The 17,329-nt window shown below is 57.1% G+C and overlaps 1 protein-coding gene across 2 annotated transcripts in view; it reads right to left on the bottom strand.

The window, feature by feature from the left end:
* Positions 1–1,894: 1,894 nt before the first annotated feature.
* TRIM8 (tripartite motif containing 8) overlaps positions 1,895–17,329 on the bottom strand; it is a 30,586-nt gene continuing 15,151 nt past the window's right edge. The window contains exons 3-7 of one of the 2 annotated variants that reach the window (XM_074831168.1): positions 6,420–6,515; positions 5,275–5,505; positions 4,891–4,922; positions 4,171–4,286; positions 1,895–3,450 (exon numbers count right to left, since the gene is read on the bottom strand). In XM_074831168.1, the coding sequence (XP_074687269.1) occupies positions 2,843–3,450; positions 4,171–4,286; positions 4,891–4,922; positions 5,275–5,505; positions 6,420–6,515 (1,083 nt within the window). In that variant the 3' untranslated portion in view covers positions 1,895–2,842. Of the gene's footprint in view, positions 3,451–4,170; positions 4,287–4,890; positions 4,923–5,274; positions 5,509–6,419; positions 6,516–17,329 lie in introns of both variants that reach the window. The other variant, XM_074831167.1, reaches the window with a different exon arrangement.

Below are 17,329 nucleotides of genomic sequence, written 5' to 3'. Positions count from 1 at the left end.
CGGCTCCTAATCCGTCTCTTTCCATTCACAACTCGAGCTGTTTATGGATGTGCCTCTGCTCCCCCTGCTTTTCCCACCCCCCGGACAGAGCCATCCATCAATAAAACCCCGCTGAGCACCCGAGCGAGCATCCATCGCCTCCCTCCCTGCGACCAGCAACGTGCGGGGTTTGATGGCGCGGTGCTGCAGGTAGCCGGGACGCCAGGGTCATCTTCCTGGCTGGGGGGGGCCACGGCACCGGGGCTCTGCAAGGGGTACCCACTGTTTTGGGGCTGCACCCTTCAGCAAAGGCGCAGGGTGAGGGTGGCCTGTGGCAGGGAGGTGTCCTAAACCCTTGCGGGTCAACCCGCGGGGTGGGGGCTGCACCCATGTCCTCCCATCTCTAGGTGACAGGTGCTTTAATGCCTGCCCCGGGCCGGCAGCTGCCAGCGCTGGCAGGAGGAGGCAGCTGCGCCAAGGAGGAAGAGGATGATGATGGCCAGCTGGGAGAGCAAACCTGGGGGCACCAAGCATAGGGGCCATGGCTGGGGAGCACCCTGGGGTGGGAGGTGACCCTGGCTGTGCACTGGGGACTCATCCTGGGCCCCCCTCCGTGGGGAGGGACATCGCTTGTCTCTCCTCTGCCCATGTCCCTGTCACCACCAGGGCTCTTCACCCCCCACCAGCAGCAAGACATGGGGACATGGGGGGGGGGGGGGACACACACGTGTCAGGGGGTCCCTGCGGCGGAGGCTGGGAGCATCCCGCTCCCTCCTGCTGCCCTGGGGCACTTAGCTGCAGCTGAGAAGTGAATCCCCAAATATCCCCAAAAGCCCCCAAATATTGGGTGTTTCCTAAAGTGTCGGAGCAGGACAGGGCTGAGAAGAACCCGGCAGGGCAGCAGGGCCGAGCCGCCAGTCTCTGCACCCCGTGCATGGGGCAGCACCGAGCCGGGGCACACAGGGGAAGGGGGTGCTGCCCCCCCGCCAGCACTGCCCGGAAAGGGGGCCCCATTGGAAAGGGATTTGCTGCCGCCTCCCTCGGGGTGGAATGGGGGGAGCTGGGTGTGAGGGTCCCCCTCCCTCAGACCCACTGCTCCCCTGGTTTCAGCTCACTGAGACTCACTCCCCTTCCTGTTTCCCACCACATCATGGGGGGAATCCAAACCGGAACAGAACCAGGGACGTTTTGCAACCAGGAAAAAAATAAAGGAAGCCAAGCCCGAAGAGAGCGATGGAAAAACCCTAATGCCTCGAAGACGCTGCTCTGCTTTATAAAGTCAGCCCCGTTTTCCCCAGATGAAGAGCTTGCCCCTGCGCAGTGGCAGCCAGGCCAGCCCACGGCCCCACCGTACACCCCAGCTGAAGGTTTCCTCTTCACCCTTCCCGGCCTCGGCTGAGCACAGAGCGTCCCCAAACCAGCCCGGGGTGCTGCCAGCACCCCCAGAGCCCCACGGGGCAGCAGGGCTTTAGGTGGTGATGAAGCCTCGAGGGCTGGGTGCCAGGGCCGCAGCGTGGCCGGCGCGGTGGGTGCCGGCAGAGGCAGGAAAGCCGCCATCCCCGTCCCCGTCCCACAATGGGGATTGTTCTGGAGGCTGCGGGCAGGATGCGGCCCGGCCAGCTCCGTGCCTGACTCACATCCTCGCTGGCTGGGAGGGAGCCGGGAGAGCCACGGCTTCAGCATCCCTCCCTGCGGGGCTGGACGCGGGACGGGCGCTGTGGGGACCCCCCGCCCCAGCCGGGACCTGCCGCCACCCCGTCCCCGAGCTGCTCCCTCCAGAACAGCCCCACCAGAACACTCCCCGTCATGGCCGGGCACCCGCGGGACCCCGGGAGCGGTTACTTCCGAAAGCAGGTGGGAGCCTCCCGCCGGAGCTGGTGGTTCCCGGGGGGAAGAGCTGCAGCAGAGTGAGGCATTTGCACTAAGTGATCACATTTATTTGAATATTTTTTTTGTGTGTGTGTGTTCTAAAATCGGTTACAGAATAAATACCTGTGCCTTATAGCAGGAAGTCCACTTTTTTTTTTATACAAAGTGCTTGTTACAGGAAGTTGCATCAGCGATACGCAGGAGGGGGGTGCATTTCAGCCACGCTTCCCCTCCTGAAAACTAGAACAGATTTTTTTTGTATTTATTTATTCGTGTTTTTTTTTTTTTTAAAGTTTCTTTTCCCTTTTTTTTGTGCATTAAATTTCCTGCCATTGTGTATTTACAAATCTCTGAAAGAAGGAAAAAAAAATGCCAATATGCATGAGAAGTGGCCTTGTAACACAAAAAAAAAAATCAGCCTTTAAAAAAAAAAATGGTAACAAACCCAAAATCTACAAGTATCATTTCATACTGAATCAATGATAGATTTTTTTCTTTTTTTCTTTTTAAAAAGGGAAAGAGAGGGGTGGGGAAAGGGGAAAAACTGAACCAAACCAGAAAAAATGAACTCGGAGAAATGGAAAGAGAGAAGGTGCCATTGTCCCTTCTGAAGTTTTCCAAAGGCAGAGAGGAGCGAGGAAGAGCACAACGCACAGACCCAGATGCCCGACTGAAATCCCCATCAATTTCTTCTCGGTAATTTCTCCCTTGTCTTTTCCCAGTGAGGGGCAGGAAGGACTTTCCAAAATTAAATTAAAAAAAAGGAATTAAAAGGAAAAAAAATATTATTTTGTTTTAAAAGAATTAAAAAAAAAAAAGAGAGATACGAGAGAACAACCCTCCCCAAAATCCTGGAGGGGTGCAAGGCAGGGAAAAAATTGGGTTTGATTTAAAAGGGGAGGGAAAAAAAAAAAAAAAAAAAGAAAAGCCAAACCAAACCAGACTTTTCTCTCCGAACGCATCATCGAGCGGGACTCTCCGGAGAGTGTGACGGTTAACTGGTGACGTAGTGTTTCGCCGATGGCTGGCCGTAGACTCTATAGAAATCCTGCCGCCCGTGCTGCTGGGATGCGTCAATCCATTCCCTCACGGCAAGTCCCGGGAGCGACTGGGGGACGGCGGGGGCGGGCGGCAGCGGGTGGGAGTACTCCTGCGAGGAGACCGTCCAGGGGAAGTGCCCCGACCGCGGGTAGGGCTGGTGCCCACTGTGGTTGGACACGGAGGAACAGTAACAGTTATCCACGGAGCAGACGAGGATTTTGCGCCCGCCGTACTGGGAGAGCACGGACTGCTGAGATGACGTGGTGTTGGGGTAGTGAGATGGGTTGAAGACGGAGCCCGAGTGCACCGGCTGCGGGCCGCTGGGAAGTCCAACTATGTGCTGCGTGGAGCTACAAGGCACCATGGCTTGTGCAGACTGCCCCTCGCCAGCTGAAGCGCCCTGGCTCATGTACTGGCTCGCCACAGTCCCGGACGATGGCTCGAGGAAGCTGCCCTCGGGGAAGGCGGTGGAGTGCTTGCGCTTCTCCGCGCCGGAGTTGCTGACGGTGCAGGGGTACATGGGGATGCTCTGCAGGAAGGGGACGGGGGTGCTCAGAGGACCTGCGGAGGGGAACAGGAGAGGGGGACTGAGTCAAGCACGGCACAGCACAACTCCAGGGTGCTCCGGCCACTGGTCTGAACCTGCAGCAAAGCCCCAAGACCCGTGCTCCAGCCCCGCGTGAGCAGAGGGTCCCCCAGCCCGCCCCACCAGCAGCAAACTGGGCACACAGTCATACACTGGTGAATTTGCAGGTTCTGTTCTGGGACCTTGCCAGCAGGCTCAGAGCGGCCCCAAGCGCTGCTCTGCAAACACATGCACAGGCTGAGCCCGTGCACAGCTCATGACCATGGCCTGTAACAGGATCAGAGCAGGACGGCCTGGGTGACACACCCAAATCCCCCAAGGAGAGAGGACTGGGAACCCTCTGCAGGACACAGTCTGCTCCCAGGCGTGGGCTGGGAGCTGCGGGACCACACCAGCCCCTGGATGTCCCCCAGGCGCTGACCCCCATCTTTCCACTGACTTTTCCTGCCAATGGCCAGTCCCCCGCAGTGTCACCCCAAAACACAGCCGTTTCACAAGCCTGGGGACAGCTAGGAGCTGGCTTCATGGTGCCTCCATGCCCCAGCTGCCCACAGAGGAGTTCCCAGGGGTCCCTGCATCCCAACAGCTCTCCCCACCCTTTCGTACTGGGATCCACAGGGCACCCAGCTATGGATACAGGAAGTAGGAAGGTCCTGGACCCCCCCCGCTCTCCACACCCTTCAGGCTTCACCCACCTTCCAGCAACTTCCTGAGCTGCTTCTCCTTCTTGGCGATCTCGTTCAGGAAGAGCTTGGAGTTGAGGTGGCCAATCTTGGGTGGGGGCAGGCTGCCACCTGTACAGTTCTGGGTTCTGTTGGGGACCATGGGCAGAGAGGAGAGACGTGAGGGACAAGGTACACTCAGGATGGACCAGGATGGATCCTTCCCCCACACCCTCCCAGAGCCAATCCCCTTCCCTAGGGCAGCAGTGTGTAGGGCAGCAGGGAGCTGGCTCTCTCTGATGGCAGCACCTTCCCTGTCCAGCTTTGCTGTGAACATCCCATGCCAGGGCACACCTCCCGCAGCCCCTGCATCCCCACACATAGCCACCCCACTTGCCTCAGCTCTGCTAGTGCTGACTTTAACCCCCTGCCCTGCCTCTGCCCCAACAGAGCTGGACTGAGCCCTGCGCCCCAACCCGGCTGGTCCCACCCTGCCCAGGGTGCTGGGTCTCAGCTCTGCTTTTCCAGAAGCACACCAACACGTTTCCCCTTGTTCAAGGGAAGGACTTCATTCAACGGCTGCAGAAGGGGATTTTTTCATCCTCCCAGACAGAGGGAAACCGAGGCACAGAGCATGTGTCTCGCAGGCCCTGTAGCATCCCCGGCCCTGCTCCTCCTCCAGACATTGTGCTGCTGACACCCCTGCGACAGCCCCCCTTTACCCACCGAACATGCCTGCCCCGCCGCACTTACCTGTCCATTAAGATTTTCACAGACTTGGTGTTCTAGGAGGGAAAGGAGAAGCTCTGGTCAGTAAGGCCAGTCCCTGCCCCAGCAGCCACATCCCCTTTTGGTGTCACCTTCTGTGGTCCCCAGGAGGGGACAGGCTGCTCTCCCCCCAGCACGGACTGCCCCAGCCCCATCCCCAGCTGTGACAACTCCTCACTTGAGGCTGGCACTGAGCCTGCCCCACTCCTCCTTGCCTTCTCCCACTGCTGAGCCCTTTGGAAGCACCAGCTGGCCCTGTCAGTGCCCCCGCCCGCTGCCCGCCATGCCCCACACCTCCCCGATGCTCCCCACACAACCAGACCTCCCCACAGCCCCCATCCCACCCCCGGCACGGGCAGCCTGTCTTACCTTCATGAAGTTGATGTCCTCGGTTTTGTCAAACATGACCTGGACAGAGCTGAGGAGCTTCTTGGCCTCCTGCATCCGCTCGTTGAGGTGGAGGACCTGGGCCGCGTTCTCATTGCAGAACTTGGCCTGGGCCTTGTCCAGGATCTCCATGGTCTTCCGCAAGTCCTCGTCCAAGATCTGGTGCATCTTCTCATACTGCAGGCGCACCTCGTCCTTCAGCTGGCTCACCTTCTCCTGGGGGAGAGGAGCAGCGTCAAGGCCCTCTGCACCCTCCAACCTCCACCATGACATCCCAGGACACCTGGGTCCTTTCCCCAGCAGGGGTGGGTGCGACCCGAAAGCTGCAACACAGCTCTGCTCTCCTGCAATACCCACACAGACCAAACCCTGCCGTCAGCTGCCGCACGGGACTCCTACGTGCCAGAGACACAGCAGGGACACTGGGGAGGATTGGTTGATCCAGCAGATCCCCTGGACCTAATCCCTGGGGTCTAGCTGGGCATAGCCTCCAGAGAGCTAATGCCAAGCAACAACCTGACACACCACTGAGGCAGGTGTGCTCCCTTGAAAAACCCTGCTCATCTTTATCTTCTTCCCCATCCCCATCCCTGTCCTTGTCCTCATCCCCACTCCAGGCGGGGGACACGTCATGCTCCAGAGCCCTTCCCTCCACACTCTGGGAAGCCGAGGGGCTTTAAGGACCACGAGCTGATCTTGTTTTATCTGTGTCCCAGCAAAACGCCCACTCACATCTCTCCCACCCCCTGGGTATTTCAGCAGTTTATTTGGGGATCTCGCACCTCCAGACCCTCCCTTCCCACTCAGAACGAAGTGGGTGGCCCGGGGAAGGCTGTGCTGAGCTGAGGGCAGGGTGGGCCATCTGATATTTAAGGACAGCCTTGTTCCTCACCTCCCAGCTCACCCCAGGCCCATGAGCCTGTAGGGCACCCCAAACACGTTTTGTCCCCCCAAAAGGATGACTGCCAAGACTGGAATAGAGACAGCAGATCTGTCTGGCTGCCCCTGCCCTTCATGTCCTCCCTCCTCCCTGCCCACCTGGCCCCTGTGCCCCAGCAGCCTGTCCCCATCACACCATGGGGTGACAGTCCCTGGGGCCAGCTGCAGCAGAGTGAAGCACCAGTTACCTCGACCAGCCGCTTGTCCGATTCCAGCTTGTAGAGCTGCTCTTCGATGTCTTGCTCCCGCTCCTCCAGGCGGTCCTGCTGCTTCATCAGCATCTTCTGCAGAGACGGGAGAGAGAAGCAGCCATCAGAGCCCAGCGGCCACACACCCCAGGAAGCTTCGGTGCCACCCACACAGGCTCTGCCCATGCAGCTCGGGAGGGACAGTGCCACTGCCGAGCTGAAAGCCCACACATGGCTGGTGGAGGTGGAAACCTCGCTATTTCAATGGCCCCACAGAGGGGCCGTGTGTGCTGGGCTGCCTTACTGGCTGGGGACCTTGATTTGGATCCCCTGGATGAGGGCAGACCCTCGGGTAAGTATTTGCAGCCTGGTCACTGGGGTTTGGTCAGAGCCAAGTCCTGGGGACCTTGGGGCGGACATGGAGAGGCTCATCTCTCACTATGGCAGCACTGTTTCAAGGCCCATCACCCATCACCGGCAGGCTCCTGCAAGACATCGCCACCCCCCCTTGTGCCCCAATACGCCACACCAAATCCTTTCTCCCTTCCTCGCCTCCGTGACAAGCCCCAGAGCCAGCATCAGCATAATCAGGAGGGACAGACAGCGGAGGAGCAGGGCCTCCCCCCGCCATGCTGCCAGCCCCCGGCCCCCACTCCTCGGGGCTGGGCCTGGGCCATCAGCTGGGACAAAACCTTATCCCCAGCCATCAGCGTGAGCACGTCGCTCCTGCACGCTTCCCCAGCCACGATGAAACCCACTACCCATGAGAGAAGGCCTCTGTCCCTGCGAGCAGGAGCAGGACTTCCCAAAACACCCCTCAAAATCAACTCCAAATTTTTCCCTCCACAGTTATCTCAGGAAAAAGCCACCACACCAGCGGGGCAAGGAGAAGGGCTTTGCCCAGCACAGAGACGCAGCATTAGAGACTCTCAATGATGGGGGTGAGGTGGGAAGAAACCGGCAGCGAGGATGAATTTCGAGGGGATTATTGCTATTATAAACCACCGCTCAGGGATTTATAATCAAGTAATTAATTCCTGGACGAGGCGGGAGGGGGAGGGTGGCAGAGGCGCTGCTGGGATTAATTGCATTGCAGGGAAAGGCTGTCACCTCCGACTCAATTCGGGAGCAGGAATGCGAAGCCTCCTCCATCCTGTTGTTTTTCTTAAGGTCTCAGGCACCTCCAGCCTCACTGCCGCTGGGCTCCCACCACTAATAATAACAAGGAGCTAAAAAAACCCAGCTTCCCACTCACAGTCGCATGCCACATGCGTGCCCAGTGTCCACGTGAGTGCACTCCCCCACGCACACGCAGACAGACACACAGACAGCACATCCCCTGAAACAGGGTCCAAGAGGCAGCAACGGTGACACAAACCCCAAGGCACAGGGGAAATTTGCTGGCATGTGCGTACAGAAACACAGGGGCCTGCAAGTATCCAAGGACATCGCTGATGCTGTTTTTAAGACCAACTGAATAGGTAGGAGGGTCCATGTGGAGAAAGATTTGATGCATATATTAAAAATCTCCTTTTTTCATTATAAAAGGGTTGGTATTCACGCTGCTGCCCTGCCAGGAGGCTGCAACCCACTCCCGGGTTAAACATGGTGGGAACTGAGCTCTGGAGAGTGGCTGCAACACCACTTGCTCAGAGAGTCAAGGGCACTGGCAGGAACCGTGTCCCAGGTCCTGTGCTGGCAGCCAGGCCAGGGCACGGGGCTGCTGGGGGCTCAGCCAGGTTTTTGGGTCCAGCACAGGGCAGAGCTGTGGGGTGGGCGAGCAGCAGCCCCGTGCAGGCAGGCAGAAAGGCAGCGGGGAGCAACCTGCTCCCGCAGCAGTGCAGGCAGGTGCACGTCAACACAACCTGCTCCCAAGCACCGGTGGCTGAAAACATGGTTTGCAACATCCTTCTGCACGGGCCTGGTGTGGAGCGCAGCACACCCGGCTCTGGATCCTGCTGGATCCACAGGCTGGAATTTCCCCACCGAAATCACACTCGACTGATGGGAAAGCCGCCCACTTCAGGGAAGGAGATGCCTTCCCGCATCTCTGCTTGCAGGAGGCCAGTCAAGCCCAGGACAGAGCAGGTCTTGCAGCTCAGGCTGAGTTTCTCGCTCTCCAAGCTGGAGAGCCAAAAGACATAGCGAGCCTTCGCATCGAGCCCTTCCCTGCGCCTCCCTCCCTGTCGGCAGATACTCACCATCTCCACCACAAGCAGCCAGACCCACCCTGCAGCAGTCCACCGGGAGAATGGCCGAGGCTGGCGGGGCCCCCGGGAGCAGCCAGGTCCCCTGCCCGCCTCCCCCAGCCACCAGCTGGGGCAGGACCGGGGAAAAACTCCGGACAGGATCTAAGGGGCACAGCTCGCTGGGCAAAGGGGCCAAATCCCCATCCCGTCCTGGCATATGCATCAGGCGTCTGACATGAAGCCACCCTGAGGCAGTCCTGCTCTTCCCCCGATGCTGCTGGGATGCTCTCGCGGGGGAAAGCAGGGTTTCCCATCACTGGCAGGCACCACCCTGCCAGCCCCAGCGGTGTGAGGGATTCCCGAGGGATGGACTGAGCAGCCCCAGTCATGCACGTACCATCGTCCCCTTCCCGCTGCCCTGCAGCTGCCGTGGCAGAGCTGCCAACCTTTGTGTTTTGTAACAAACCTCAGCTCCCGGAATCATACAATTATTTGAAATCACAAATATATACATAAATATAGAAATAAGTTTTTATACATAAAAGTTAATTTAATAGCTCCTCACAGCTGGAAAAAGTGACCAAAATCTAACCTAAACCCATAGAAATCAAGGAGAATAGAGCACATGCAGTGTTTTCTTTAAATCTCACATTTGAGCTACTCTTGATTTTAGGGCAATTTAAAAACTGTTATGTGCCTGGGAGTGCAGCGGGATGGGAGGGCTTTTCACCCACGGCAACTGAAACCTTAACAAGACACACGGGTATGTATGAGCTACCCCTTCGGCACTGAGGGGTGAAATCTCATTGTCTCCACAGCACAGGCTGAATTCCTTAGGTATTTTGAAAAGGAAAATATATCCCTTCCCCTTCCATCCCCTCCCAAATCTGGTATTTCTGAAGTCATGAACTCCTCCTCCTCCTCCTCCTCCAGGATCAGAATTTCTCAGGGTAATTTCTCATATTTCATGCATGACCTTGATGCTGGGAGAACCACAGCTCCCTCCATACAGGCACCCTTCCCGGGCTTCGAGCAGCTCCATGATCCCAGTTTGACTTTTCCAAGACACGTCGCCAGTTTGCGAAACGGATGCCAAAAATGCTCTGTGTTCCCATACCAGCTGAACTCATCTAATTAATTAATAAGTTAATCTGCAGCTGCAGTAAGTGGCTGGTCTGCCCTGACCCCCCAGGCCCCAGTGAGATTGGGCTAGCTGCCGGACACCAGTTTATTCTGCTGGAGTTGCAAGTAATCTCCCTCTTCCTCATGGAAAAAAACAAAGGCGGGGGGAAAAAGTCTGGGCCCTAAGGGGAGGTTAGTGGGGCTCTCTGCACCACGCCATGCGCATCATCCCCATGCGGGAGCGGGACCACCAAAGGTGGAAGGAGAAACAAGTGGAGGTTATCCTTTGCTCACTGACCTGGAGCCCCACCACTGGTGGAATAGGGTGAATCCTGGGGAGCAATCGTGGCAAGTCAAGTGGGTTTGGGGTACCAAGGTCATGTACCGGGAGGGAAATGCTACTTGGAGGGCCATCCCTGCGGGAAGCACAGCGAGTGCTGCAAGGTCTCATTCCTGTGAGGGTGTGCACAGCTGGCCCCTGGGGCATTGTGCTGGGAAAGGCTTGCTGACCACCACCATCCACCCAGTGTTTGCTGGGAGGAAACCACCGCCGGGGAAACCACCCTCGCCCCGCGTACACCTTACTGCACCTCCTGGTCCGTCCCCCCACACCTGCACACAGGTAGCTCTGCACTGGCCCCAACTCCCAGCAGCTGCTCCAGCGTGGGACATGTCCACCCTGCCAGGCAGGGGACAGGGGGATGTCTGGGAATAGGGCTGCCCTGACAGAGCAGAACTTCTGCAGGATTAAATGCCTGCAGCCGCAAGACAGAAAGATGGTAATAAAGAGTTTAACAGCTTGGACGATACAGAACATCTGCGCTCCTCATCCGAGTCTCGTCATACGGCTGCAGCACCACAAGCATTGGCTGTGTTACACATACGGGTCCAGCTCAGCCAGCCAGGCAACCCCCCACTGCCAAGGGGGGCACTGGGGTGTGGGAAGGAGCTCACACCCAACCAAGACCTCCCAGGAAGGGAGAAATCTGCAGGCAAGATGTCTCCCTGGCTTGTCTTAGGCTGGTCTCACCACTGTCCTCTCCCGAAGGACATGGCTAAGTCTGCGGTCGCTGCTGAGCCCACGATAATGGTGGATTATGCCCCTGTCCCGCCTGGAGCCCAGCACTCCCCTCGTCCCCCCTTCAAAGCCCCCAGCAGCCCATGGCATTTGGGCTGGCACTGGGGCAGCAAAATCCCACAACATGGCCCAAGGTTTCGCCTGCTCTGAGGATGGTCAGGGTCCTTGTGTGCCTCCCAGGGAAGAGCGGCAGGGGAGAGCCTGCAGCACCCCTTCCCCGGAGGCTCAAGTGCTCACCAGCCCCTGCCTGACTCCCAGAGGGATCAGAAAGGAGTCGGGCAGCTTCACCAAAGCCAGCAAGGTGCCCCACAACCTGCCCAGCAGCTCTGGTTTTAAACGAGAGATAGAGCAGTGAAAAGCCTTACTGTTTTCATGGGGTAAATGAAGCCCATGCAGCTTCTCTGATGTCTAATAAGTGCCGTGCATCCTTCAGGGCTGTTCCCCCAGCAAGAGCACATTTCCGCACACTGACCTGTAGGACACTTGTAGGATGTTAATTCACAATAAACTGGGCTGAAACCGGCTGCAGGTTTGGGTACTATAGGAGGGCAGGTGGACAAACCACAAGAGCGCACAGCCCTCATTCCCGTAGGAAACCAGGAGGAGCAGAGAGCCAGAGTGCCCCACAGACTGCCTTTAACCACAGCTGGATGGCTGGCCCAGGACAGGCGTGCTCGCTTCTCTGCCTCCCTCCTTCCTTCTCCTCTGCACCCGGGCCTTCCCCTCTCCGCCAAATCCCAGCCGCCGAGTGAATAAGGACATTGTTTGCAGCCACCGGAAAGCCAGAACGGAGGGAGCAGCTCAGAGCACGAGGGGGAGGAAGGGCGAGGAGGAGGAGGAAGGTGGAACCGGAGCAAGGAAGCCACAAAGGGCAGATGCCTGTTGCGGGAATGGCTCCAGACACCTGCAGCTCAGCCCAGGGACCTGGATCAAGGGCTCCCATTGAGACCCACGTCCCGGCACGTTGCTGGAGACGGGCCTGAAGTCACAGCGACTGAATTTTAATGCACCGAAAGCCCTGGACCGAGGAGGCAAGTGCAACCTTTTGCCTCCCTGCGCCTCCCACTCGCAGGCTTCCTGCTCCCCAGCCCTGCTCTGCTGTCAGCTGGCCAGTTTTCTGAGAAAAACCTACGCAATGAGCTATTCACATCCCTCCTGAAGCGTGCCCCCACCTGTCAACACACCGGCACCTTGACACCATGTGGCTCTGGGGCACAGCACCCCACTGCCCCCCAAAATCAGGATCTCAAACCACGAGATCCCTCACCACCGCAGCCTGAGAGGACCAGTCCCCACAGCACAAACACCTTGGCACATCCCTCCCACCCTGCCACGGTCTCCTGCTGATCAGACCCAAGCAAAAGCAGCTCTTTCAAACTCCCCACAGCACTCATGGGAGGCCGATCTGCTTACAGGGACAGGAAGGAAATATTTTCTGGTGGAGGTTTTATCTTGCACACATTTACAGTAAGCACCAGGCAGGAGGGGAGGTCTCCGGACAGAGCAGGAGGCCTTGCCTCCCCCGGCCAGCCCGGAGCACACATACATGGCTTCAGGGTTTGGCTTTTCTCACGGTGCTCCCTGTGCAAAGATCGGGCTGCTTTATCCCCGGCAGGGGAAGGAAGACGGGAGGGGAACAGCCTCTGGGATATTAATAGCTGCCCTTGCTAGAAGGGATGGGAGCAGCAGCCACGCAGTGCATGGGCATCAGAGACCCCCTTGCTAGCATCAAGGGACCCCCTGAACCCGCGGAGAGCTGGCACTTCATAGAAAAGGGCTGGAGGCCAAATATTCAGCGCTGGCTTGGGGGAACAGGATGCAGGGTGCCTCTCGCAAGAGCGGCTCTCCACCCTGTTCTCACACTGGGGTGGGTGGAGATGCCTCCTGCCTGTCCCCATCTCTCTATGAGACGCTGCCTGGTCTCCCCAGAGCACACTGGGGAGGAGAAACCATCAGGCTAAGCCCCAGGTCCCATCTCCATCAGCTACACCTGAGGAAAAGCCCCATGTCCCACCTCCGGCACCTACCCCAGCACAGGGCAGCCCTACAGCATGGCTGGCACACAGCAGCTGGATGCTCCCCCGAGCCACAGCTCGGCTGCTCAGCAGCGTTCAGGTCGGCCTTTGTCCCTGCAGCACCCTGGGACAGTGGGCACGGCAGACCACGCTCCTCCGCATGGCCTTGTACCAGCAGACCCTGGACTGCCACAGGGCTGCGCCGGTGCCCGCAGCCCGGGACAGCTCTTCCCCTTGTTTACACCCAGCAGAAAGGAAGAACTCGTTAGTAAGGGGAAAATACGAGGCATTGTGTCGCGTGGGGCCAGCAGCAGGATTTCTGGAGGCCAGGAAATGGGGACCTATTCTCCATTGGAAAGTGACCTTCAGAAGGACCTTGAGGATGTTAATTCAGCTCCCGGGGCCTCTCTGGCCCTCCCCTGCTCCCCGCTGCCGCGAGGGGTTACTTGCAGCTCTGCCTCTCGCATAAATGGGGGAAAGAGGCTGGGGCTCTATCTGTGGTTTTTGGACCCCAACTTCAAGCTGTCAGTGTCCTCTGAATAGGGACAAAGATCTGCTTCAAAGGGAAAATGGGGATAACAGAGATTAAGGAGCAGGGAGATGAGGCCAGTAGCTGCAGAAACATCCCCTCTGTGCCAGCAGCCCCGCAAGTCCTAGAGGCAGGACCCTTCCTGATACAAGGTGCCCAGTATGGGTGATGTGCCCCCCAGAACAGCAGCGCCCCGAACACTGAAGCCACTTTTGCAGCATGTTGGAGGCTAGGAGTGAGGCTGTGCTGACCATGGGCCAGCGTCAGACAAGCTGCCCCCATGCAAAGCACAGCAAGAGGCAGTGAAAGCAGGGGGCAAACTGCCTCTGCCAGACCTGGGGCTCAAAACTCACTCACAGCATGGGGAGGACAGGAAGAAAGGAGCTGGAAACACACCGGGAAGATGAATACAGGGACAGAGGAGCTGGTTTGCATGCCAAGCGTGCAGTCAGGCAAGTCCCGACTGATGCCACTGGCTCCACAGGACAAAGATGAGCCTTGGTGATGCCCGTGCCTTTGGCGGGCACAGCCGTCTCCTGCCCCACATCCGCCAGGAGAGACGCCATCCGGCCAGGGAAAACGTGCTCCCACGCCACGTCCCGGTGGCGCGGGGACAGCAGATGCTTTTGGGCGGTGCAGGAGCAAGATGGAGAGACCAGCTCTGAGAGCTGCTGGGGCTGCAGCTGCAGGCGCGACCAGGCCCTCGGGGCAGCGAGGAGCTCAAGAAATCTTTTTTCTCTCTGTTGGGAAGGGAGGGAGAGGAGATCCCCACCCAGGCCTGGGTGCGGACACCAGCCAGCAGCCCTTCCCGGCCAGCTTTCACGAAGGAGGACAGTCCAGGCCGCCTTTGCCTGAGAGCCAGGAGTAGTCACAGGGCTCAGCTCCTTTATGATGGACAAGGTCTGCACCTTCTCCACCACCAGCGATGTGAGGGAGGAGCTCTTTTCCCACTCTCTTTCAGTTTTAGGGGCAAAATGCCCTGTCTTGAGGCTGCTTATAAATCAGTGCCAAAATTCAGCCTGCTGCAGGCCGCGGCACAAGCTCGCCCTGCCCAGCATGACCCAGCACCAAATGCCCTTTGAGCAACCAGCTCTGGAGCACCAGCACCAGGGCATTGCCAAGGCACTCTGGGAAAGCACAGGGGTTTGCAACATCCCAGAAAGTTTCAGACACCCAGACTCAAGCGCCTTGAGCAACCGTTTCCAGCCACTTGGCACCTCAGACTGTCACCAATACCTGGAGCACATCTGGCCCCAATGACCAATGTCGCCTTGCGCTTCCTCCCCACCCCGTTAGAAAATAAAATCTGGGCCTGGAAGCTACACTGACTGGGATTCACCAGATTTCACAGTTTTTTGGAGCCTAAGAGATCAGGTAAGAAGCCTTGCCCTTTCTGCCTTCAGCGCGCTCTGTGCTTGTGGTTTCTTAAACGTTTCAATCAATTTACATGTACGTTACAGGGGCCCTAACCAACTTTTCTCCCTGTTTTCATACATCTGTCCCCTCCCAACCACATATTCAGCTGAAAAATCAAGCCAGTAAAAAAAGCAGTCTTTTTTCGGCTGGATCATCTCCCTGAACTGGCTCTCACAAGTGCTCTGCCAGCTCCAGTGGTGGCAGTCTGGGCAGAAATGGGAGGTCGTTCAGTGCTGAAACTCAGACAAATCACAAAATCCTCACACAAGCCCTGTTGCTCTGAGATATCATCTGTTAGTTGCTCCTTCCATAACCCCCACAAAAAAATAAACAGGCTTCCACAGCACCCCCCATCCTGCCTGGATTTGCTGTTGTCCCAGCCTCATCTAGCTCTGTTGAATCTGAAGATCTTCCCAACATGCTGCAATGTCAGGGTCCCAGCCAGTTGTCCCCAAACTGCGGCTGGCAGGGTGTCTTGCCTTCAAAAACAGCCATCCTGCAAAGACCCACTCCCATCACTTGGCAGCAAACCTACCCCCATCTGCAGCCCCTGCAAAATTGAGAAACCCTCACTCCCTCTTCCAAATAAACATCTTAGATTCAAGATCCAGCTGGCCTGTGTGATCTCAGAGCTTTCTCCCTGCAGGGGTGAAACACAGCCAGCCTCTTCCACCCTTCCTCCTATTGCAGGCTGAGCTGCCTCTCCCCTGCCCAAAGACCTCTGCTCCGCACCCACCACAGGAAGACCTGAGCTCTGAACAACAGCCCCTCCAGCTTCCTACCCCCCTAATTTCTGCTCTGGAGGGAGCCCAGCCCAAGGATCTGGATACATGAGCAGGTTTTTGGGGAAACTCAGATACCACCGAGGAGCAGAGCAGCCACAGCAGTACCTGTGTGCACCCACACGTCCCAGCCACGAGACCACCAATAAGTGCAAAGGCAACAACCAGCAGCCACGTGCCCCATCACCATCTCACTTGGTGACCCAGCAATGAGGGGTTTGGCTGCGCAGGCAGCACAAAGCCCCTCTCCAGGCTCAGGCAGCACTAGAAAGAAAACCCTGCTTTGATTTAAAGGCCATGATTTTATTTTTTTTTCCCTCCCAACTGATCTAGTTAAACTTCCAACCGCTCAAGGCTATTTTAATTTGTACTGGTAAGTTAAATCAACACAAACAAGGGCAGAACAGGTTTATATGCACCTCTATTACTGGCTTGCACCAACTAGAGCACAGCTAGATTTCTCCAGGCAGCTGCCTTTTTTTTTTTTCTAATAAAGATAAGGGGGACGTTTTTTGTGCACCTCCAACTGACAAATGGAGCCTGAAAGTGAGTTTGGAGTCAAAGCCTTGTGGAAAGTCAAGGTGACTTATGCACCAACAGGCTGGATTCAAAGAGCTTTGCAAAAATGCAGATCAACTAACAAGATTTATAAAACCCGTTAGGGGCTTAGAGGCCGCTTAATTCTCAAAGGTGCCAAGGAAAGTGCCTGACTCACAGAGGGATGGATGGGGCTTACAGAGGTGGCTCTCTCAACCTTTTGGTTGCTTCAAGAAAAGGGGACTCAATTTCTCTTGGAAATGAGGTTTTGACATGCTGAGATGTTTACTCTGAGCCTTGGCTCCTCCATCACTTACTTTAAAGAAAAAGAAACCAAGCCCTGCTGCTGCAGACAACTGTTACAAACCAGCGCCAGACACCACCCAGAGGAGTATGAGACTCAACCGGATTCGGCACACAAGCTGGAAAAAATAAAAAGAAGGGGGAAAAGGAAAAAAAAAAAAAGGGATTTTGCACTTCTACAGCTCCCCAGCGCCCAGCGTTTTGCAGGCTGGAAGCAGCCCATCAGCACCTGCGGGCAGCCAAGGCTGTGAGCCCATCAGCCCCACTCCGCACCCAAGTGGGGACCGACCACAGCCACGACCTGCTGAACGCCGAGGACCCCTCAGCTGCCTCCCCGCTGGCTTTTCTCTCTCCCCTGTTTTTTTTGCAAGGCGGCTGTTGAGAATCTGAAAGCCCGGATTATAATCTTTATGAATCCCATAGTTAGATCGCGCTGAACAGCAGCCCAGCAATACCAGATGTTCAAACAAAGCTGCCAACCGACAGCTGTCTGCAGCTTGCACCGTGTTTTTACTTTAAAATGCAAAATGATACCAATCTATATTAAAAGAGAGACATTCGGAGCCTTGCGATAGCAGCTGAAGCCACGGATATTGCTCTTTCACGCAGGGTGTGGCGGCAGAAGGAAATATCTCAGAAACTACTGCTTAAGCCGCCCTTCTGGCCCCCCCAAATCCTGGCCCCTTTCCTAATGGGAAAGAGACTCACGTTACTGCCTGAGTGCCGTGAATGTACCAGTGCGTGTCCAAACAAGCCAGCAAAAAGAAAAATGCAGCATGAACAAACACCGTCTAACGAAGGATGCCAGAACGAATCTGGGCGCTGCACAGCCCGCACCTGGCTCTCAGCGGCATGGGGAGGACGAAGCGACGCATGGGGGGACGGAGGGAACCAGCCCTGGGGTGGAGGGTGCAGCCCTTCCTGCACCAGTGACCAAAC

This window comes from Strix aluco, chromosome 7 (assembly GCF_031877795.1).
Source record: "Strix aluco isolate bStrAlu1 chromosome 7, bStrAlu1.hap1, whole genome shotgun sequence".
Lineage (NCBI taxonomy): Eukaryota > Metazoa > Chordata > Aves > Strigiformes > Strigidae > Strix > Strix aluco.
Note: the sequence above shows the minus strand (reverse complement) of the source record. Positions and strands in the feature narration are given on the sequence as shown.